Source organism: Asparagus officinalis, unplaced genomic scaffold (assembly GCF_001876935.1).
Source record: "Asparagus officinalis unplaced genomic scaffold, Aspof.V1 AsparagusV1_Un687, whole genome shotgun sequence".
Lineage (NCBI taxonomy): Eukaryota > Viridiplantae > Streptophyta > Magnoliopsida > Asparagales > Asparagaceae > Asparagus > Asparagus officinalis.
Genome location: NW_017972947.1, coordinates 19,053 through 43,958, shown reverse-complemented (window position 1 = coordinate 43,958; position 24,906 = coordinate 19,053). Strand labels below are relative to the sequence as shown.

At 36.4% G+C, this 24,906-nt stretch overlaps 2 protein-coding genes across 2 annotated transcripts; both read right to left on the bottom strand.

Moving 5' to 3' along the window:
• Positions 1-5,449: 5,449 nt before the first annotated feature.
• LOC109828069 (tuliposide A-converting enzyme 1, chloroplastic-like) lies at positions 5,450-6,934 on the bottom strand. Its single transcript, XM_020395106.1, has 2 exons — positions 6,411-6,934; positions 5,450-6,166 (listed from the first exon to the last, which is right to left on the bottom strand). Exons 1-2 carry the CDS (start codon positions 6,883-6,885, stop codon positions 5,685-5,687), a joined length of 957 nt encoding a protein of 318 aa, XP_020250695.1. The 5' UTR covers positions 6,886-6,934; the 3' UTR covers positions 5,450-5,684.
• Positions 6,935-7,894: 960 nt separating this feature from the next.
• Positions 7,895-21,595, bottom strand: LOC109828068 (alpha-taxilin). The gene is made up of 11 exons (XM_020395105.1): positions 21,289-21,595; positions 20,715-20,806; positions 18,610-18,718; positions 15,395-15,462; positions 13,585-13,662; positions 13,337-13,401; positions 11,465-11,531; positions 11,144-11,326; positions 9,799-9,855; positions 9,488-9,583; positions 7,895-8,421 (listed from the first exon to the last, which is right to left on the bottom strand). Exons 1-11 carry the CDS (start codon positions 21,509-21,511, stop codon positions 8,260-8,262), a joined length of 1,200 nt encoding a protein of 399 aa, XP_020250694.1. The 5' UTR covers positions 21,512-21,595; the 3' UTR covers positions 7,895-8,259.
• Between the last annotated feature and the right edge of the window lie 3,311 nt (positions 21,596-24,906).

Here is a 24,906-nt window from a genome sequence, read left to right as displayed (position 1 = left end):
GAAAAAGCACAGTCGTCGACGACGACTTTGCGTTCGATATTGCCGTTCACGTCACTGAATACGACGATGACATCGAACCACGGTCTCTAGCGGAATGTAAACGCAGAGATGATTGGCCAAAGTGGAACGAGGCAATAGGAGTAGAGCTGGACTCACTCTTGAAACGCGAAGTCTTTGGACCAGTAGTCCAAACACCTAAAGGTGTAATAACTGTGGGATATAAGTGGGTCTTCATCAGAAAAAGAAATGAACACAACGAGGTTGTGCGCTACAAAGCACGGCTTGTAGCACAAGGTTTTTCCCAAAGACCGGGAATAGACTATGAAAAAACATATTCTCCGGTTATGGATGGGAATACCTTCCGATTCCTAATAAGCCTCTCATCTCTGGAAGGCCTAGAAATGCAGCTCATGGACGTTGTGACTGCATATCTATATGGCAATATAGATAAAGATATCTATATGAAACTCCCTGAAGGATATAAAATTCCACCAGATATAGCAGATAGACCTCGGGACGTCTATTCTGTTAGGCTTCAAAGATCATTATATGGTCTTAAGCAATTGGGGAAAATGTGGTATAACAGACTAAGTGAGTTCCTTGCTATGCAAGGATTCACAAATGATAAAGTCTGCCCGTGTATCTTTATAAAAAGATCGGGAACAAGATTCATTATAGTCGCCGTCTATGTCGACGACTTAAATCTCATTGGATCTCCTGCAGAGATAGCTGGGATATCTGAAAGCCTTAAGAATACTTTTGAAATGAAAGACCTAGGCAAAACAAAGTATTGTCTTGGCTTACAGATCGAACACCTTAAGGGTGGTATCCTGTTACACCAATCCACATATACACGGAAATTACTTAAAAATTTCCGAATGGATAAATGTCATCCTCTTAGTACACCAATGGTTGTTCGATCATTGGATGTAAAGAACGACCCCTTCCGTCCGCTGGAAGAGGGGGAGGAAATGCTAGGTCCTGAAGTACCTTACCTCAGTGCCATTGGAGCACTATTATATCTGGCTAACTGTACGCGTCCCGATATAGCGTTTTCAGTTAACCTACTAGCCAGATACAGTGCAGCGCCCACAAAGCGCCACTGGAATGGAGTTAAGCATCTTCTGCGCTACCTCCAAGGGTCTATAGACCTGGGATTATATTTCCCGAAGGGTGGGTCTCCCACCTTAATTGGTTATTCAGATGCAGGTTACAGGTCTGATCCCCACAACGAGAAATCACAAACCGGATTTGTGTTTACATTCGGTGGTACGGCCATCTCCTGGAGGTCTATCAAGCAAACCACTGTAGCAATCTCATCCAACCATTCCGAACTCCTCGCGATCCATGAAACCAGCAAAGAATGTGTTTGGCTTCGTTCTGTCATTCAGCACATCTTAGTGTCTACCGGCCTGAAGACTGGTGACCTTGAGCCAACTACTATATTTGAAGACAATGCAGCCTGCGTTGCTCAACTTCAGTCTAGCTTCATCAAGGGTGACAAGACGAAGCACATATCTCCCAAGTTTTTCTGGACGCACGATCTTCAAGAGGAGGAGCAAGTTAAAGTACAGCAGATCCAATCATGTAATAATTTAGCTGACTTGTTCACTAAGGCTCTGCCTAGATGTACTTTTGTAAAACTTGTAAAAGGAATAGGGATGAGACATCTGAAAGACCTACAAGCCTGAAGCTTGTATGGTTCAGGGGGAGTAACCTATGGGTTGTACTCTTTTTCCTTAGGCTGATGGTTTTTTCCCACTGGGTTTTCCACAGCTAAGGTTTTAACGAGGCAAACAAGTTTACTCTGGATCCAGAGGTATCCACCCCATTAGCTTTACGAACCCTGAAGTGTTCATAAGCTAAACTCAAGGTAATGGATGGATAAGGAGGAGTATTATGAGATGAGGGAGGCATTTGGTCTCCCCCTTATTATCCCTCCATTCACACCCATTATGGTGATGTAACACCCCATTAAGTGAGGGTGACTCTTGGGTACTCAACCTATTCACATTGATTGGTATAAATATATATCATAGGCCTTTGGCCTATGTACTTGCTTTAAACAGATTTCTATTTTTAATAAAGAAGATATTACTAATTACTTCGTGCAAAGCGCGTGCACTGTACTAGTAATAAATAATAAAGCATCATGTGCCCTTTTAACATTCAAGAATAAAAAAAAAAACCCAGCGCCACTCACTCCTTCACTTGCATCTTCAATTAACGTTAAGCAATAACAAACGTGCCAGGTACCCTCCCTCCACCCACAATCCCAAACATCACAATTATCTCCACCGTGATAAATGTTCCTCATACCTCAGCATAAACAAGCCAATCTGCACTCGGGCATACACAAACCGTACGTACATCGGCGAAAGACAAAATTATTCGATCTAAACGTCAAACATCTGGTCGACGATCGTCCTAATCGTCGCGGTTCGTCCAACAGTTCCATCAATGATCATACTAATTAAGGAACTAGATATATATAGATAAATTAGGAGGTTTCAATCTTATAATTTAATGTAGATTTATCAGTTATATATGAAATTATACTTGTGTATATCTATGCGTGTTTGGAAAAGAAATGGAGAAGATAGGAGAGAGGCCGGGCGATGATCGAGGATGATGAACTCCGTGGAGATGATGATGAAGTCATCCGATACAATCATACAGACTCGCTTACTTCCTCTGTCCTTACAAGACAAAAGGAGAATGCAAGCGTAATGAAGAATTAAAAAGCATGGAATTTATATAAAACAAATAAAAAATTTAGATGAACCTAAAACATAGTAAGAGAGTTCTAAACATTACTAGCTTTTAACAATTCATACGCGATATTACAGAAAGAAAACCCTTGCATTCTTTCAAGAAAATTTACTCAAAATTAATTTATACTCCAATATATGGAAATTGATGGACGGAGAGTTAAGAGACGTTGAGGAGGGCTACGGTGCTTATTTTAATGAGGTTTGCTTCGGTGTTCCAAAAATAGATTTTTTTTTAAAATTTTTAAATTGACAAAAATAACAAATTAGCTAAAATAAGAAATGGTATTTTAGTCTTTTAAAAATCTCTTTCTCAATCTCACGTCTCAGTTCCACCCGTACAAAAGAAAAAAAAAAGAACCAGTTGAATTTCCTTAATTGTAGCTTCTCTTATTTTTGCATACTGATAGAAAATACATGTCCTGCACGGTTTGCAATTTTTTTCCATTCAATCAAATTTACTTCTCAATCTCACGAATGGGGTTAATTAGAAACCAATTGAACCCTCCTCACGCTAGGCAGTCTATTTCCAAAAGAAAATCTATCTTTATATAGAAAAATAAATGATTACTGATTTGAAGAACGAGAAATTTAAGGGCTTAACAACTACATCATACTATATAATTAAATTTTTTAAAAAAGAAAAAATAAGATGTACCTTTCATGGCGTTCTCTTTCTCTTCATGAGATTTTTTGGAGTCTAACCGGTTTCTTCTAATGGAAAGTGCGGAGAAAAGCTTTGGTTTTAATAGTTAATTAAAGAATTCTAATTAATGATAAATTATGTTTCTCCCATAAATTATATTTCCTAAAATAACATTTTTACCCATAGTTAATTACAATTTTGGGTGTGGAACACCTCATAGCCGTCAAATCTATCTACCTAGAATTGTGAGAGCTATTTTTAAGGAATTTATTTACGGATATGCCATCATTGCTCCAACTAATCTCTATGGAGCACCGAAGCGGTAGGCTATTTTAATTGGTTCCGCAGAGGAAACCGAGATAACTTACAACCTCCAAAACAAAATTTTACAACGGTTCGCAACGAAGAATCAGGCAAATGAATCGGTCTTGAGGAACTTTTATAACCTAACAGAAAATATACGTGTTAATTTTGCCAGAAGTAGAGGCTACTTCTACTACTTCCAAGCAAAAAAGTGTGTTTGGTTCTCTGAAAAACTTACTTCTAATACTTCCCTAAATGCTTATGTGGCGCCTACGTGTCATCCTTACTTCCAAAATATTTTTCCAATCCTCAATACTCAGAAGTAGCTTGTAAGTAGTTGAAATGCATATTAATTATGACATAAATAATTTTTTATTAATATTTCCTTTATTAGTTACTTTATTAATTATGACATAAATAATTTTTTATTAATATTTCCTTTATTAGTTACTTCTAACAACTTTTCATTGATAAAATTACATTTCCTTTATTAGTTACTTCTAACAACTTTTCATTGATAAAATTACTTCCTAATAATATTTTTAAATGGTATCCAAACAAAAAAAATAAATGAAGAGGAAGAAGTTCTAATTCCATTACTTCTAAAAATATATGAAACAAACAAAAAAATGTTATTTCCACTACTTATTTCCACTACTTCCTATTTCATAGCTTTGAAAGTTACTTCTATAACCTACTTCTTACTTCTAATACTTCCATTATTCAAGCGGGCCCTTAGACGCATGAATGGGTCAACAAACAAATCCCCACCGTTCCCAAAAGGTCAAAATAATTAGGATTATGATAACTAATCAACTTTATTGATGATTGTTACTAGAATCTCAACTATATATGGATTTCCAAGATTTAATTAGATCTCTAAAGTGGATTTTTTAGGGTGGACGGTTGCGCAGAAAGCCCTATATATAATCTCGCTCCAGAAGACGACATGTGTCTCGAACTCGACCCGAGTCCTATACACTTCGAAAGACGCCTTCACTCATTGTCCTCTAGAAGGCCGATTAGAAAGACGTCCTCGCTCGAGCCGTCTCATATATCCGATGCGTGCTTGCCCAGTAGGCCGAGTCGAAAGACATCTTCATTCAACCTCTCAAAGGACCGAGACGAAAGATGTTCCTTCTCAAACTTAGCAATGATAGTCATCACTATCACATTAAATGCATGGTCAAAGCCATCATTACACCTCCCATGGAATCATAATGACTCATCAGACCACGCTAGCGTCGTAGGCGCCCCTATGTCGTCGTCACAATAAATACAAGGGTGACTCGGACTGCTCATTGCCGACACATGTAAAGTATCAACTAACCAAGCCGAAAACATGGACTTAGCCGAAGTTATGCAAATACCCTTCTAGATTTAGTATAAATAGGCACATTGTCTACTGCATGATTGTATGCAAAATTCAGCACACTTAAGAGAACTGAATCATTGTTTCTTCTCTTTACATTACAATTAACATAATCGTCGGAGGAACCACCGGAGAACCCAACTCCGATCCTCTAACGTGTTGCATGTGTGCAGGACTCTCGTCTGCTCAACAATTAGCCATTAAAGGAGATTAAGAGACCCAAAGTTCTTCAAAATCAACCCTAAATCCTACTACTTAACTTCTGACACCAACAAATTCAAAAAAAAAATTGTTTTTTGTTTTTTGTTTTTATAAATCATTCAATTCAAATGCTGAACATATGATATCACGTTTAAAACTATTAAACACTTCACGTTGTATATGGGTGGGAGTGGTTGGAACTTCATACTAATTGCCACTGCATTCCAATTGAAGAATGCTTCGACAATGCTTACTAGGAACCATGTTGTAAATACTTCTTGTTTCAACTGCTTATAACTGAACACAGCCTTACAAACATTACATTACAATTTTAACCATTTAAAATCCATATTTTTTAAAAAAACAGGAATTTTTGTTTCCACTCCAATGATTAAAGATTGGATTTGAAATCCTGGCCCCGCCCCCGCGTAAAGAACTCAACCATCTTCTTTAAAAGCGCCAAAGCTTCCTCACCCTCGGGACTCTTCAAATGAAAAACATGCTCTCCTTTGCTCTCAACCAGCTCCACTTCCCCTTTCCACCCGCTCCCCCTCAGCACTTCACAATACGCCCTCCCTCTCTCGGCCAGCCGATCGCAATCCGCCACGCAAACCATGGCTCTCCTGCATCCCAGCCCCTTCAAGCTCGGCGAACTCTTCGCTATTGGATTGAATCTTGGATCGTCTGGCCCAACGTCTGGTGTGGTCACCGCCGTCCAAAGGTTTGCGATGAATTTGACAGTGCCGGCCTTTAACATCGTTTCTGAACCGATACGTTCGGTTCCCCAGAAGAACGGGTGGACTAATTGTATGCCTTCTAATGCTATTCCTTCGGCTCCCGCTCTCATTGCCATGTTGTGTGTGATGTTGCCCCCTGCCCGAGTACAGATTCTATCAGAACACTTCACATACGTAGAATTTATTAGGGTCAACACATTTTGCAAAGGGTAGGAAACTTGCTCGCTAAAATTATATATTGCACTAGATCTATCTAATTTATCAACCCTACTATTCCATGGGTCATGGCTCCGCCACTATCAGAATAATTTGCAAAAATAATAGCGGAACAGATTTGAGTCATAAACTGGATGTTTTTTGAAAGATTTGCATGCCAGTACCCGCACTATCTCCCGCCAAAAACACGCGTTCAAAATCACCATAATCCCTCAACCAAGCGTCCGAACCCGAGCCAAGCGCCCACTTCAGCGCGGCCCACGAATCATCATACGCGGCGGGTATCAAGTGCTCAGGAGCGAGGCGATAGTCAACCGACACGGCGACGATGTTCGCTCGTGACACGAGCAAATTGAGGAAGAAGTGGTAGGGAGGAGAAGAAGCAGATTCGACGCAGAACACCCCGCCGTGGTAATAAACAAGGATCGGGAGCCTCCTCGTCTTCAAGAAAGTCGGAAGGTAGAGACGGGCTGAGACCCCGGTGGTGGAGTCGACGGTGACGTCTTTTGAGGTGACGTTCGTGACCGGGTCGAAGCCGGCCGGGGTTTTGGTGTTGCCGGTGAAGCGGTCGATGCGGCCGTTGTTGTATATGCGGAAGAGAGGAGCGTAATCGACCTTGATTTCGGATCTGGGGTCCATTGTGAGAAATTTTTTTTGGAAGTTTGCATGTTTTTTTGTTCATTTGAGACTACTCATCAGAATGTTAGGGACCTAACACGTAATTTATTTATTTTTATTTTATTTTCTCTTTTTTAAAGAAGAGCTCAATTTTCGGGCGAATGTTTGTGTTTGAGTGGTTATAATTTGTCTGAGACCCGTTCCTTCCTCTAAATACATTCTACTTTAAGACACTCCAGTCACTAAATACGGTCGTCAATTGTGATTGAGCGTCAGTCTTCCTCCTATTAATTACTAAGGGTGCGTTTGTTTGAGATGGAGGCTTGGTGAAAGCCTGACAAAAACCACTGTTTTTGTGGTTTTTGTCATGCTTTCAGCCAAAAACGCCTCTTAAAGAGGCGTTGTTGGCTAAAAGCCTGACAAAAACAGTGTTTTTGTCAGGCTTTCACCGGCCTCTTTAGCAAACCAAACGGACCCTAAACAAATTATTTATTTAGAAAAAAATCATTTTCAATTGCTACTAAATTGATTAATTAGATCGAGTTCCTGACCCCCTTTAACTCAAGATTGACTTGATTCTTGAACACTTTAACATGGATCATTTATACGGGATTATACCTAATGAATCCCCAATTATTCCGCATCAAGTTAGGGTCGATGCATAGGGGGTTCCATTAAGAATACGACCTCGATTAACTTCTTGGTTTATGTCACCTTCTAGCTTGGAAAATTCATGTAGCTTCATGATCTCATTCCTTCTTTGATATTCGATAAAAGAAATCCGGCCTCAGCGAACTCACCAAGACCATGGTTTCTTTACCACACAGAGAGAGAGCTTGGAGAAGCATGCAATCAGAACTGTACCGATGTCTCATTTAAGCATCCAATATTCATGAACACCATCCAAAATTGTTGCTTCTCATATGGAAATCAAACTTAATGACCTTTAAGACGCAACAGAAACATGATGCCCATGTACATGTCTCGATAATTGGAGGCCTGCTGCAATATGGTTTTCAACAATCAAAAAAATAAATAACACCGAATTTAGCAATTAAGATTCATTTCTTCCAAGATAGACGACTTCACGATAAACCTCGAGGATTGCAAGGTTTTTGACCAGGGGTTGTTCTAATGTCCACGCAAGCAAACAGTATCCTCGCAATTCACCAAACTCCATGGATTACAATATCCACATCAAACCAAATGTTTGCGCAAGTAAAACCATAGATACAAATGATATCCTATTGTTGGATATAAAAAGAATTGAGATATCTAAATGCCAGCGGAAACTGGCAAGAGAACTCATCTCGCTCAGCCGATGCTTGTGACTTGTTGGCAGACAACAGAGAACCAAATTCCAAGACTTTCGGAGGTGAAAGCTACAAACTGAGTTCAAGTTGATGAGTCTTCCTCAGTAGATCCTACTTTGGCTTGCACAATAATTGAACTGCCCACAGAATTCTGCTTCCTCTCTGCCTGTAGAGATCGACACAATGATTCTAGCTTTTCTTTTTGGTTCTTCATCTTTTCGAGCTGTTTCTTCATGATTTCACGCTGCAAGATGGAAAAGGGAGAGTCAAAAATAATATTTTTTTTGTGGTGGGGTGGGGGGGTTTTTTTTTCTCTTTTTTTTGTTGGGTGGACCACATTTCCACATTACGCTAGAGAACTTTTCATAAACATCAATAGTATGCTAAGCTAAAGTTTGGTGAAATTCACGGATCGGTATTCCAGGCTCCAGGCTCCAGGCACCACTTTTCACTAGACATCTCCCTCATACACATAGTTTTACCTTGAATCCCACAATGGATACAGCTTCTTTTAAAATTACCACATCAACCCTTGGTATTGTGCACTATGCTTTCAGAATGGCTATAATAATATGAACTATGAAGATCTTTTCTGCGCTCTACTTCTTCACATCAAGTTTAAATTGGTTCTATATTTATGGAATTCATTGTGTGACAACTGTGACATCATCATTTTCTCATGACATCTTGGTGACTTGGGAGTGATACTGAGTTTAATTATCATGCTAAATGAAATATTGTGCATTACCATGCTCTCTGTAGATATGCTTGAATCATTTACAATACAGAGACTTGGATCAAACAAGTGATCAAGGTGAACTCTTAGTAGACAACCCAATAGGAAAGGAGGCTGAAATAAAGTAACAGTGGTGAAAATACAGTCTCTATCTGTAAGAAGACAAGGAATTCAGGCCAGATGATCCATTCTAGATTCTTGAGATCTGGGGAACAAAGTCATGAAACAATAACTGGACTGAGGATAAAATGACACTCAATATATACACAAAGGAAAATGGTAAAATGTCAAATAAGGATTTCCATGCTCTTGTGCCATTTAGCTTATGACCTAGATGAAACATAGTCACTCATCATTAATTTCCTAGTTCAACACGAGTAAAGTAGAGACATGTTTTGCATAAAATAGAACAATAAGCTAACAATAACAAACCACGCTCTGCACAGAAAAGCGGATTAACATTCCAAACATGATAAAGAATAAAAGAAAGTCTATGAAGCTTGATAAAGTAAAACCTGATTAAGAGTCAAAGAGAACAATCACTTTCTAAATTTCCATGCATGTAATTCTTTACCTCCTCCACAAGCTTCACAAGTGCAATATCGGACCTCTCACATTTACCCTTCAGAAATTCATTTTCTTTCTTAAGCTCCTTTATTAGCTTTCCCATCTGTAAAACAACATTATTTTAGTTTAGTTTTAATCTAATTTTATACAGATCAAACACAATACTTTTTCCGATCAAAGACCAAAACCAGCACCAACCTAAGACTCTTAACAACCCAATCATAAGCCTTGCATGAAAACAAACTCAATCAATCCACAAAACATCACATAAGTATCCATACTCTATACCAGAGAAATTGTCAGCAAAGACAAGTATACCTTCTCCATCTCCTGCTTAAATGTCTCGAAGACTTCATTGCTCTTCAGCAAAGCTTCCTGCACAGTTTCATATATGAAAATTGTTTAGGATAGTCTAATTTACTAAGCACCAAAAAGAAAAAGAGAGTACTTGTCATGTGGGAAGTAACAACTCATGAAATAATAATAATAAAATAATCTAGAGTTGAATTCTGCTAGGAGGGTGAAGGAGAGAATACTTAGACACAAGACAAGTCAGCAGCTTGATATTGCAGGTTGCCGAGCCCCTCATTACATTAAGTTAGTACACATTATAAAGGGACGGATATTAAGGACCGTAAAGAGTTCATAAATGGGATTGTTTATGGCCCAATCAGACCCCATAAATTACTCTTTTCTAATGTTCAGCTGGTATAAAAAATTACACAACCAGATCCATAAAAAGAATCCTCCTATAAAACTTCATATGGGCACCACGACACATACTATATCTGCCAATTTCCCCTTCATAAGCATCTCATGCATTTCGTGGAAGAGATCAGAGAATTAGAAGATATGATATTTGTGTGTGACTGTGTGTATCGTCAATTTTTCTACAGCTGGTGAATTCAGTAAAGGATTACTGAGGTTGACTCTGATATCACCCGTTTGCCAAGGGTGCACGGCCCACCTAACAGTGATCCTTACATTGTTACCATTGGAACCCATTGCTGGTTCACAAATAGTCCTCATATTTTTATATCTGGTTCTATTCCTTAAAAAATATTGAACATGCATCATGCTGCACGATGCGAAGGTTCTACCAGAATGTATAACTAACTGGATGTCTTTTGTGCCAGCATCGCAGATAATTTTATTTTATTTTTTTAATGTCAATATATTCTGTTACATAACCTGACCTATTTTCTTTGGTCCATCTTTTGTAATAGGAAAAGGGAGGTTCTATATATACACCATTGAATTAAATTAGAATATATTTTAATATGCCTATTTATACAAATACACATCCCTAGAATTAAATTTCTATCGATTGGACATATTTCAAGGTGCCTTGCATTCATCACAGCAAATCTCAATCACGTTTGTTTAGTTTCCCATTCCAAAATATAGTTGACAGGGAAAAGAAGATATGACTAAGGGCTGCAAACTTATTTAAGGTTTAAGGGAAATATAAAGTTCAAATGTATTCTATAAAATGACCACGATAGAGTATTAACCCAATGCTAAATTCAGGTACTTTATTCGTAACTTTTACAAGTCACAAGCACTAAAAAGAAATAACCATGTATGCTTGGTGACTATCTGGCAAACTTCTCAAAATAGAAAATCTTTAGTACTACAAACTTTAAATAAAACGAACATGAACCTGAAATTGCTGAAATTTTTCTCCATCGGCTGCTAATTGCAATCGTAAACTTTTCTCAGTGGTCAATAGTTGAGTAACCTGCTCTGCATATAATTGCATCTGGGTATGTTCCTGAGTTGACCTCTCTTGATGTTGTTGAATTTTGAGATCAGCAAGCTGCAGTTCGAGCATTTTTTGTTTCAACTGCAGAATATTCATACAAGCGACAATGGGTAGTCAGCATGGAAAACCATACGCAGATGAAAATGTTCATTTAAATAAAAAATGAATAACTGATACCTTGTACAGTACTTAGTGAGCTCTGAATACTACAGCACCTACCTTCTGCGAAAACTGCTCTTCAGTCAGAGTGTATTGATCAGCAAGATGTTTTAGTTTGCTCCTTAGCCTGCAACATATTTTTATATATATTAGTTCATTCAAGTATCTCTAATAATAGCAATGATGCAACGAAGAAAATTAATGTGCATATATGCTTAATGGATATAATGGACTGTCTTATAGATAGCAAAAAAGTATAAAAGGAGCTCTGATTTGGATATTACATTAAAAATCAAAGTTTACTTCTCTATGGTTAGAAATCTCAGACGGCTTGAAAGAGGTTCAGAAACTTCTCAGATACCTGTTGAAACACGACCAAAGGTTCATGAAGTCCTTACAATCCATCAAAATTGAATTCCAGTGGTTTCGACAAGTTTCATCTTAAATTGACCTTAATGCTAATGTATTATCTGGAAGCTAAATACGAACATCATCAGTTCTATATAACAGAAAACGTGATTGGTGAAGTTATGTATCTTAGGTTGACTTTCATGTTAATGTATTATCTGGAAGTTGAATATGTACATCATCAATTCCATATAACAGAAAACATGATTGTTTAAGTTAAATTCTGCATGGAGATTGTATAAAACTAATTGAAACAGAACAGGTGACAGCTTAATTATGAACTGATAAAGAACCTGATGGTAAATGCTATAAGTCAGAATAAAGTAAATAGCATTGAGTATCAGTCATGTGAATGATAATCCAACCCATATATCATGGGCACGAACAACAGCTAGTATAGGTAACTGCATCTGGGTCTGTTTCAGGCCCTCACAATCCAACCTATTTGTTAAAGGTAACCATCTGATCCATCTCTTAAAAGGTACTGGATACAGGTCGTGCCAATGATAATACAACGCCTATTCATGGGCATCAAGCATGAAAAACTACTATTATAGGTAACTGCTTTTGGATCTAATCCGACCCTCTTAATATGATCCATTTTCTAAAGTTACCATCCGATTCTAGAGTTACCATCTGTTAAAGGTAAACGCAAATAGATCTACGTTGGGGGAGACGCGAAATGCATTGCTATTGCAGATCTAAGGTAAGTTTGGCTTCCAATTTTATGATGGTTTTCTCAGGATTTCAAGTGCTTTTAAAGTTTTTCAACAAAATTTTATGACAAGTCGGCCTCAAAACTGACCTAAACAACCGTAACCAAAATGTTTTCAGCCATCACCATTATCCTTGGACAAAATATTATAAAAAATAGATGAAGTATTTATCCCGAACTTTTGAAGTAGCTACATGAACCCTTTCCTTCTTAAATGTTCGCCTAGGCCTACATTTCTTATTCTTCCATCAATTATGACTCTGTGCTCCTAGTTATGCCACTTAATACCTGCATATGCTCAAATCATTTTGATCAGCTTTCCCTAAATTTATCCTAAAGGGAAACTGACTCAAACTAACAAACATTTATTGTTGTATTTTCTTAGTATATTGCCACTCATTCATCTCAATGTTATCATTTTAGCTCCTTTTTTTGGGATAATGGTGTTTGATAAGTGTCCGTTCAACAAAAACTGCACTTGTTATAATTTAGAGCATTTAAATATTATTTTATTCGAAGAAGATAACTTGGCCTGCATCTTCCTCGTCCAATTTCCCATTTGTAAGAACAAAATATTTATGTACAAATTGCACAAAGTACAACTACAGGATAATTTTTCTCCAAATCACCAGGCTCCTTATTTTAAGGAATAGGAGCTACTGAGCTAGGAAGACCATATCTTGAACAAAACAATTTGATCAGAAAATCCAAGAAATTTTACCAATCAAAGTGCCAAAGCTCTATCTGATAGAGAAATATCCATGTATCTAGTATGATTAAGCTATGACCAGAATAAAGAAGATGCTTACGTTTCATTTTCCTTGAGTTGAGCAAGGCATTCCTCTTTCTGTTCCTCTAGCTTAATGCTAACATCCTAGAAGCTCAATACAGAAACTATTGCACCATTAGTTACTAAATAAAATTGATAAAAAGTCTGCAATTTATCAAAAGAATGCATCCTTAAAAGGAACATATAATAAATACATGAATACTACTACCAACACAAAAGCATCGCCGAGCATAAGATACACTACTATTTGTAGTTCAATTTCCATACCTTAATCGCATCATTAAACTTATTAGACAAATCTAATCTCATATTTTGTCCCTCTGTTGATACTCTCTGGCATTCATCCTGTTCAAATGAAAACCAAATATGTGCATAAGTAGTTTGTGAAAACACAATGCATACCAGCAAAAGATAATTAGTTGTTAGAATGATAAATCCCTGAAAAGAATGAAAATAGTATAAACTAAAACTAGATAAATTCCTCAAAAGAATGAAAATAGTATAAACTAAAACTTATTCACATTTGGAATAATACCTCTATACTTGAGAAGCTGCAACAAGATATAAATACTACATCGGTTTAAAAGGCAGATTATATCATGGTCAAGTATACTGCTAAAACAAATTATAGGTTTAGCAGCTACACCAAATAAAGGACAGGTAAGATGCTTTAAAAAAAAAGCCTTCCATAAATTAACTTCTAAATGCTTCATGCTATACCAAATCAATAGTAGTATGCTATGAACGGCTTGGATTTTCTCCTGTTCTTCTTTTATATATTTTAGGATTCCTTTCCCATATTGTACCGCTAGATCCCCTTCTTCTTTGAACTAACACTGTCTATCTCATGCTAAAGTAAGCAGATGGGCAACAGAAAAGAAAACACTAATGAATAAATAAAAAGTCAACAGAATTCACGGTATAAAAGGGAGATTCTCTACAAGCCTTGCGTACAAACAGGTGTGCTAATGGAAGAGTTAATTCGTAAGTTGAAACTGCGTCAAGATTGCGACCTCTTAAGTAAAACTTACGAATCAAAGAAGAGCATTTGTTGCTAGGTAATAAGCAACCACGAATTTCGTAGTTCATAGGAACTTTATGGTGGGCGATAGGCTGAAGTGCATGAACTCCCTGATCGAGGTTCAGGTGAGGTTGTTCCCAAGGGCGAACCAGGTAATACACGAGTAATGAAGCTTATCTTGCCAAAGAAAAGAGATTGATGAACCAACTATCCTTTGGCTTTCCCAACTTGTCCTAGAGTCCAGTAAGACCTTAATCTCTATTCCGAAAATGAGTGAAATCAATAGGAAACAATTTTAGAATTGTCATGAGCTATGTTACCAGGGTATTTCTATCATGAAGACATGCATGTATCCAACGCGTGTCGTACCCGTACCATACCCGACACTTCATGAACACTCCTTAAATATATGTGTACATTTATTCAGATTTCAGACATGAAATCAATTTATACAATTCATTGTTTTAATTTAAAACACTCAGCATACACTTCTTGGACATATATCCTACACGTCACATCCATTTCGGAAATTGTTGGACAAGGGTTGAGTTTGTTTCAGCCTTAAGTACAATTTCAAAGGGTCCTTTGCATATCTATCTAACTCAGAAGTAAGATTATTACAGCCCATGAATTTCAGCAATGTCCATGTGCCCTTTCCTTTCACAAATTTGCCATGTCATGTACCCGCACCCGTACCCATATCCATGCAACTTAGGTCATGAGTAAAGCCAAATCCAAAACCCTTTCTTTGCTTTGTATACAAAGCTCGGTTATAAATTATAGAGAAACAAGCATCTATTATCTATAATCCCACCGCAATAAGCTCCAACACCACAAGAGGAAAGATGTGATCACTAAAAAGGTAAAATCTACAAGTAAAACACTGAGGATTGAAAAACAAGAAGTTAATTTGGCGATACGTTACACAAAGGATAAGTAAATTGTCAACAGGTATCATTCACAATTTAAAATGAGAAAGAAAGATCATAAATACGGTTGTTAGCCAGAAAATATGTAAAAGTCAAGTGGACACCATCTTTCGATTGGATAATTTACCATAAGCATTTTATTCTGACGTTGCAGTTCCCTGCAAAGTGATTCAAGCCTTTCTCGCATAGCAACAGCTACAAGATAAAAGTGAAAACGAAATCAGATAATATTTATATAAAAGAACAAAAGATTAGATGTTTAAGAAAGAGGTTTTATTTATTTATTTATATTATTATTTTTTCTTTTTCCTTTTTTATATTATTATTTATATTTTTATTTTATTTTTTATTTTTTTATTTTTTTATTTTTTCCTCTTTTTCATACAATCTGATCGACCAATGTGACGTAATGCTTTGCCCTTATCTTGAGCTAAAATAGATGGTTCCTTGAATACAAGCTTCCACAGTGGAGGCCAATTAATTGCACCTACAAGTTGTACAGGAAACATTTTCATTGACTATATATGCCCTTATCCTATGGCTAACAACAATGATAAAAATCAGGATATCAGAACAAACCATTATCATGAACAGGTAACTCTAAAGAAACATATTCTACCACAGTTAACATCTAACTTGGACAGAAACGGGCACGGGTACTGGTACGGGTGCAGCTACGGGACACGGCAAAACTGTAAAATGTAGGGTATGAGGACACGGATAAATGTTTATGAGATCATTTTTTTTCTGCTTCATGTGTCATTAGAATTAAAATTCCAATCATATTTTTAAGTTTCTTTTATCATAATGATTATCATAAATCAGAAACTACTCATTTTTACTAGACATCCAAACGATCCTTTAACTATATAGTTTTGAAGTTGGGTATGGACTGAAACGAACCCGACCCATATCTAACTAGTTTCAAGAAACAAATGTGAAGTGTAAGTTATACGTCCAAGAAGTGTTTGACAAGTGCTTTAAATTAACACATATTGTATAATTGAGTACATGTTGTAATAAATGCATGTATATATTCAAGAAGCATCCATGAAGTTTGGGTACGGGAAAGTGTCCGGTATAGGTACGGCTTCATTATAGAAGTATCCGGGTAACATAGGTTAACATGCATGTATACAATAACTATAAGTAGGTGATGAAAACAAATGCAACGGATAACACAAGGGATTAGTTGCAGAAGCTGGTGGCACCATCTCTCCAAGCTGTAGCCTTCTTAGCGTACTAAGGATGTATTTAGCAACAGGAGTTAGGCTAGAGTTGAGGCCTGGCAGCATCTAACTTAGCCAGAACATAAAAATGGTAAGGAGTTAAGGTCCCATGGTTCAAGAATAGTCTTGGTATTTAAAAAATGCAAATGTAATCCTACTTTTGAGGGAGAACGTGGGGTTACATTTTCATCCAAAAGGTACAATTAGCCAATTAGGAATACAAGATCCAGCACCTTATTGTTGATAGCCGATTGTTATTTTTTGCAATAGAGGTAAGTTCTAAGTATTTTCTCTCTTTATTCAAACAGTTGCGTAAGCATCATGTCCTACCATCTGTTGCAAAATTCTAGCAGATGTTCCAGTAAAGAAAGCAATTCTGCACTTAAGACAAGTTATTGTTCTGTAAACAACTTGGTGCATCCTGTTTCTCATATTGTGTCTCTATCAATACACTAACATTTAAGATTATGACCAACAATATTATGGGGTACACCAATTATTTTACAGGATTATATATTCTACTATAGAGTTAACAGATTTGCATTTCTCATATCATTCTTCTAATGCCTTCCACAATTATGACGTTACATTCTATCACATTTTGCAATGACATGAATAAACTTACATAATTATATGAACTATGAAGTATACCAAATAAAAGGTTATTCTTTCAGTTCCACAAGAAACAGACTAAGGATTTGAGTCATAAAATCAGCTTGGCACCTCTTCGCGATTGTCTTAGGCTTTTTTTAAGTATACTATCCAGTCGTCATGTGCAATAAGAAAATACATTGGAGATATTCAGGAGGTATAATTATAAAAGATTGACTATGGAAACTTGTCTGTTATCCACCGGCTATACCTAATAAAACGCACAGAATTCTGATTGGGATGGATACATGTGAGAAACAAATAAGAAAACCAGGACTTTCTACTAAGCACGAACCTAAAATGACCTTAGCTAGCAGCAGTTTCCACTCTAAATCGAACCCCTCATTATCTTCTAGCATCTAGTGACTGCTATATACGAAAGGTGATTCCATTTCTCTTTGTTGGGCTTTGGGACTAGCAATTCCATGCAGCAAATTGTTCGCCTAGAGTCATTCCTCTCCTAGTGGAAATTTGAGTTTTGCTCTTTAATCAGAAAAACTTAAACAATGCATGGTGTAGAAAAGGTATATCAATGTAACACCAGATAGTTAAAGGTTTACATCACAACGATGTTACCTAGGTACTTCTATCATGAAGCCGTACCAATACTCGTGCCCGACACGTACTCTGTACCCAAACTTCATTGACACTCCTTGGATAAATGTATACATTTATCCAGACAATTACTCAATTATATGATATATGTTTTAATTTAAAACACTCGTCATACACTTCCTGGACGCATATCCTACACTTCATGTCCATTTCTTGAAACTCGTTAGACATAGGTCCGGTTGTTTCATCCCATATCCAAGTTACAAACTATGATTTAAAAGGTTGGGTTGGAGTGCCTAGTTAAAAAAGGAGTAGTTTCCAATTTATAATAATGAACAAAATAAAAGAAATCTAAAAATATGATAGGAATTTAAATTCAAATAGCATATGAATTGAAAAATAATAATGATCTCATGTAAATTATTAACTTCAATATGTGTAGCCCTATCCCCGTACCCTATAATTCACAAATTTGTTGCGTCCCGTACCTGCACGCACGCCCACACCCATATCGGTACCCGTACCCATTTCTATACAACTTAGTATCACAGCTTTGCTGCTATGAACTGGGCAGCACAAAGAGGATTTGAGTGCAACAGCAGCTGGTCATAAAGCTTGAAAAACTATATACTGTTATCTAGCATGATTTTATTGCTTGAGAACCAACTCTATTTTATGACAAAAGGCTTGATGTAAACATTAACCAAAATAGTAGAAAGAGCAGATTTTGACAGATTTTGAATAATACTGTTTTCAGTTATGCCAATGAAAGCTTCTGTTGTTTACTTATTAAATGTTGTTTTCATTTCTTTTTCTTTACGGTTATCCACTTATTTTTCCACCAGCCAGTCAACTGTGTTTTCTTTGTTTCTCGAGTCAATAACAAAGATAAGTTACTGATACTTGCCAGCATCTCTTTCTGCTATGACTTTTTGATATTTCAACGTAAACTCTAGTAGCTCTTTCTCCAATTTTGCACTGCGCTTCCCAACCTTGCGTTTCACTTCAGCATTTTCCTAAAATACCAATAAGAACAAAATACAGTAAGTTCAACCCAATCAACATTAGCAAGCTAAGGAGAATAGACTTTATTTGAAGCAAGATTTGTCTTTATGCACTCAAACAGGAAAGCAATAAAAAGAATTGACTCAAGTAAATTTTATAGACAAGCTATGCTTTATACTAACATCACCTTAGAAGTGAGGGAAAAAGTTTTAAACCGACAATAGAGATAGAGAGATTACTATTATTTACTAAGAATCTTATTAAAAAACTGAACATCACAAGTTTGATTTGATGAGTAGGAAAAATGCAAGAATGAATCAGTTATATCATTGAATTTTGAGATAATTCATTTTGTGAGTGTAATGGAATCACATAACGCTTCAATATAAGCTGTTGGATGCTCTCAGGTCGTTCTAAAGCATAATAGTGGTATTGCCAGTGTTTACTAAGCATATAATGGAAAGGAAATATATCACAAAGTCTAATTTCACGAGTCAGAGGTATGCTCGTGAGAGACATTCAATCTTAACTGAATTTCAAGATAATCATTTTGGGGGTATAACATAATTGCCTAACGCCTATAACTCCAATATAAGCTATTGCATGTTCTCAGCTCATGCTTAAGGGAAAATATAATAACTTAGTTCTATCAGATTTAGAATAAGAAACATCACTCATTTGGTCACCCCAGAAAGCTATATTGCCACTCAGAATAAATGGTACATAACAAGTACTTGAATACTTCAATACATGATGGATACGCTGAGGATACCCCAACTGATGTATCCCAAAAATCCCAAACTGTCCTAGACTTATCAATAATATATCATATATGTATTCAAGTGTAAGAAATTGAAAATCCATTTACAAATGATTGGTTCACAAATCTATCTGAATGTAAATGCATTGCATTTATATAATGTATAGATTCTTAATAACAACTATGATTGTCAACATAATTTAAACAGCTTGAAAATATTTCATAATCTTTGAGATAGTGCTGCTTTCACCATTTTAACCTTATGAACCTGCTATAACTAATGGACATTAACATAAACACACACATCTATAATTTATTGCTGTTGTATTTCCAAAGTATTGACTATTGATATTTGATATCCTTAATTTTTTAGATTTATCATATCATGTTTCATTCATAAAGTGCACTGACCATGTATTTTTGCGAGTGAAGTGTGTCAAGGTACTCATACTTACATGCATAGTACACAAATATACGTATATGTACTTGCATCCATATCCCACCAGTGTCACATCCCGAGCAAGAACCTCCTAAGAGGACACTCGTCTCGTCCCTCATCCTGAAGTCTCTCTATCCAAACAAGCTTGAGTATGGAGGTCTCCCATTCCTTTACAAATATAATAGCTATAATTCTTCATTTCTTCTTCAGTTCATCAACATAATTATACATCAGAGTTATCTGTATCTCAAATTTCATGACGCAATATTCGATATTGCTTGGGTGTGATCTACTACCTCGTTTAGGATATGGCAATCCTTGCCCAGAAATGAACACTTCACATGACAACATTAGAATCTAATGGTGGTCTCTATGGATTCCAGAGACGGTTCTCACGAATTAAAGAGTTGATTTCTACTTCCCTAAAAGTCACCTCAGAGGGGGTGGATATGGTGAAAGTCAAAATATGGAGTCAACATTCCGTATGTGGTATGCCATTTTTTATCTATGTAGCTTCATGTGACACTTAGTTCCAATTTTCAAATACTTCTACTCGTGTTTGGTTCTTTCACCATTGTTCAAACAAGACCTTCTCAGAATGTCACTCATTATGAAATTCCCCCTGCTTCATTACACTTTACTGTGAAGCTTTTCCCCCATATTGCACCCTAAAATGCTAGCTACAAATAACATCCTGTGAGTCATGTTATTATAATCTTAGCAATATTAAGCTAATTATTTATTTTCACAAGCTTATATGCCAGGGAAATACTGATATAGAAAATCAATATAGATAAATATTACTTACTAGCTTCTGTCTATTCAGACTCTCAGTGTAGTCGGCTGTAACAGATTTTTCCTTCGCGTCTGTAGAATGTGACTCTGTGCAACGTTCTGTCTCTGCAAAATTTATTCATGAAAGAATGAGAACCCATCAGAATGAAAGTTCTATACATTTTGGATCTTATACTTATCATATCAACTCTCACATGAAAGAAACATACATTAGAAGGAGTCACCAACAAAGATCTATTATAAGAAATATCCTAAACATAATATGTTTAGTGTCATATCATCATAATTTTCAGCTTTGAATGAAATCCAGTAACTGCATAAGCCCATTAGCTCGCATTCACAGAGAGAGAGAAAATCAGGAAAGAGATATGCACATCACTTCAGGTCGAAAACTTATGCAAAATTTCGATCACCAAGTTCTTTCTAAACGTCCACACTGTCACTATAATCAAAGACCAAATGTTGTATTTGCAAATTGCAATGTCAGAATAATCTGCATCCTCTTATTGGATACGACTTCCAGCCTCTTAAAACTAACAACAAAGAATCAAACTTGCGAAAATTCTCAAAGAGTTAAAGATCAAGACCTTGCTCTGAAATCTGAGGGTCCTTCGAACCTTCATTAGGGCAAACCCCGATCAAGACTCCATCTTGGGGCTGAGACGGTTCCTCCATCTCCTTATAATCCTTCGGCCCCTCGTCCTCCTTCTCTTGATTGTTGTGGGAGCGAGGGGACTCTGCTGAGCTCTCGACGAAGCCATCGGGCAAAGAGTGGGCCTCAGGGAGCCGATTCAATGGCGAAGTTTCCATTTTTGGGTGTAAAAAAATGAGGAGGGGAGAGAGAAGGGAGAAAGGGTTTTAGGGGGAGAAAAAAAGGGGAGGCTGCTGAGTAATTAGGGTTACTGTCTCATTTTATTATAACCGCCTTTTTTTAGATTGCAGTCACATCCCCCCACTTTCTAGTTTTTGGAAGTCCAAGCTTGATTCATTGACTCTGTAATTTCAGCCTGCATTTGCAATCAATGTTGAGAATAATGAAATTTTGCAGATCTTTACAACTTCATTAATCAATTAAAATTTTAACCACTTCCATAATTACTTTTGATTGTGTGAACAGAAATAAGCTACTATATGGGACTGAGAGCGTGTTTGAAAACTTTGGATTATATTATATTATAATTTAAGCAGATTATAATCTACGATGCTTGAAAATTTAGTGGAATGTAATTCATTTTCAGTAATATTGTGTTCTGGCAAAAGGATGGCTTATTGTTATCATCAGAATGACCAAAAAGAATTTTGTGGTGGGTTGCTAAAATGAGACCTTGAATTTTGTGAAATCCCGGGGGGCATAAGTGTTTTTTACATGGTCAAACCTCTTGGCTTATAATCCACCAATAAATAAGCTAGTATGCCTAGCCTATTTTTTAATGGATGATAAAAACTATAATAAACCACTTGTCAAACATGTCAAAGTGTCCTATAAGTCACTCTGACCATTTGCCAAGTACGCTCTAAATTGAAAAGTTCTATGATCTTAGTTTTTCAATAAACAAGTTGTTAAACAACAAAGTTCACATTTACATCCCAAAAGTATATTAATTTTTGTTTAGGAGGGGTTCTTTTTTTTTATCTTTTACTAGAGGGGTGAAATCCACATAAGCCATTTAAGATTCTGATCCTCTTTTGTTTACTCGGAGGTAGGCTAGAGTTAAGTTGGGCCCATTTTCTAGAGGTTTTTCTTAGTTAAGGTTTGAGAGATCTCTCGTCTACAGACAAATGCTCTCTCAGATGAAGATGTCTCTAAATGCGTCTGACGTGACAATATCTATTCATAGCTCCGTAAAATATGAAGACTAGAACTTGAACCTTCTCTCTTAATATAAGCTCCTTTAATCGAGTTTCCCCTCCCACCAAAAATAGGTGGGATTATGTTTGGTCGCTCGTAAATTTTTTTGTAAAAGAAAAAAGGATGGGGCATCACACGTATCCTAACCTATCAGTTGCTTGTAATTATTAACCAAATGATTTTGGAGTCTATCTGCATGTAGGGCTTTATTAAGGCACTCGGATATCCGAAATGCAGACATACCAAACAAAGAATGACAAATTTTGAAAACCAACTCATTTCAAAAAATAATTGTAAAAAACGACCTCTTTGAAACTTACTTGCCAAAAGCGACCCAGTTTAGCCAACTGGCTGAAACTAGGTCCTTTTTGGCAAAAAAATACCAAACTTCACGGGACTTCAAGTCCCGTGAAGTTTGGTTTTTTTTTTTACGAAAAACAATCCAGTTTCAGTCAGTTGGCTTTTGGCAAATAAGTTTCAAATATGTCGTTTTTGATGAATAAGTTTGAAAATGAGTTGGTTTTAAAAATTTGTCCAACAAAGAAACCAATCTCTTTTCCTGTTTCAAACTTGTTTTGGGCCCGTTTACAGTCGCGATGTGTCATCTTGGGCTGAGCCCAACTGTAAGTTTAGAAACGAGAAAATTTCATAGCCGAGCCTTAAAACATAAGCGTCATGGATTTCGGACCCTATTCATACCGCGGCTTACGTACTATTTGCCATTGGGATTGAGATTTTGGCAGTGTCGTGGACCTGGGATGCGCACAAAAGAGATTAAAAAGCGAGGGAGAATGAAGCCAGCGGTCACGGATAGGCTTCCAAAGTTCTTTCGCCCTTTGTTTTCTTCTTTAAAAATTTGCGTGTTTGCCCAGTCCTTTGAACACGTGGTGCTGGCTGAGCAAAGGGGTAAGAGCGGCACCATGTTTGCTATATCCACTCCCAAATAGTAATTTTAGGAGTTAGATTGCCGAAAATGCCTTTTTGATGTTGATGGTGTTTCTGGAATGGACTTGACCTGTTTTGGTTTGGGAGAAGGGCAATTTAGTCCTCACACCCCCCCAAAGTTACTGTTTGGAAGTGTGAATAGTTGGACCCGAGCGGCACATGGTTTTCTTAGCTTTTCACTCACGTAGTATATAGGCTAAGGTGCATGAGTTTATGCATATGTAGTCTTTTCAGATCTTTCATGTTTGAAATTAACCGTCCAATGTTTCATGTTTGAAATTAGTACCTCAGACATTTCTTGTTTGAATTCCGCCCACCCCCTCGAACTTCCAAATATTTGATATACGAAATTAGTACCTTTTTAATCTTTTATTTTTGCAATTAGCCTCCTCGCTCTTTTATATTTGAAATTAGTTTCTCAAATTAGCTCCGCCCCACCCACCTCCCCACCCCCAAAAAAAAATGTCCCAACCCCTCCTTCGAAAACACACACACACACAAATAAAAATTTATGAACTGCGTTGAAATTAGTCTATTTGTTACATTTAGCATTACTAGTTTATATGCACGTGCAATGCACGTGGTAAAATATCAAAATATTTTTTTTATATTTATTTCTTTACTTTAAATAAGTCAAATTCATCTTAAATTCAAATATGTAAAATTGAATTATTAAATTATTAGTATTTTATTTAAATATTAATAAAAACAAATGTATTGGTTTTTTAAGTTAAACTGGGATGAATATACCTAACTGAGATATTGTAATTATCATTATGAACTATAGTTATAGCAATAAATAAAATATTCAAAAAATTAAGTTTATTCAAATAATTTTTGACTCAAAAAGCTAAGGTCACTATCTGATTTACTGCAAACTTGTAAATTAGTTTTCTTCGAAGAAGTTAAAATTTATCACCACCATCAACACCCAACAGGAACTTAATTAGAGTATGAAAGTAAATCTTGATCAAATTTGGTCACTTATTCAACATGGCAACAATCTAAACAAGTAACAATTAGTAAGGCAAGAATTTTTTTAAAGAACATTGAATATTGAAGTTTGTAATAACCCCAAGCAAAATCATCACAACAGTAAATAGTAAACATGGTTAATATTTTCTCACATTAAACATGAGACCTAACACATAGGTGCATTATACTTTTCTAAATGTATAATACGTTAAACATGGTCTCGGTATATATTAGGGGGGAAATAGAGGGTACTATAATTAAATAGCAGAGAAACTTCCAGATATCAAAGTAAGGGGGGAGAAATAAAATATAATGCTAAACTAAGAAATAGTTCATCATAATAAGACCAAAGATAATATTCAGGTAACTTAATGAAGGGACCACTAACATATCATAAATGTGGGATCATAAAACTTGTTAAGATAAAATTCAGTAG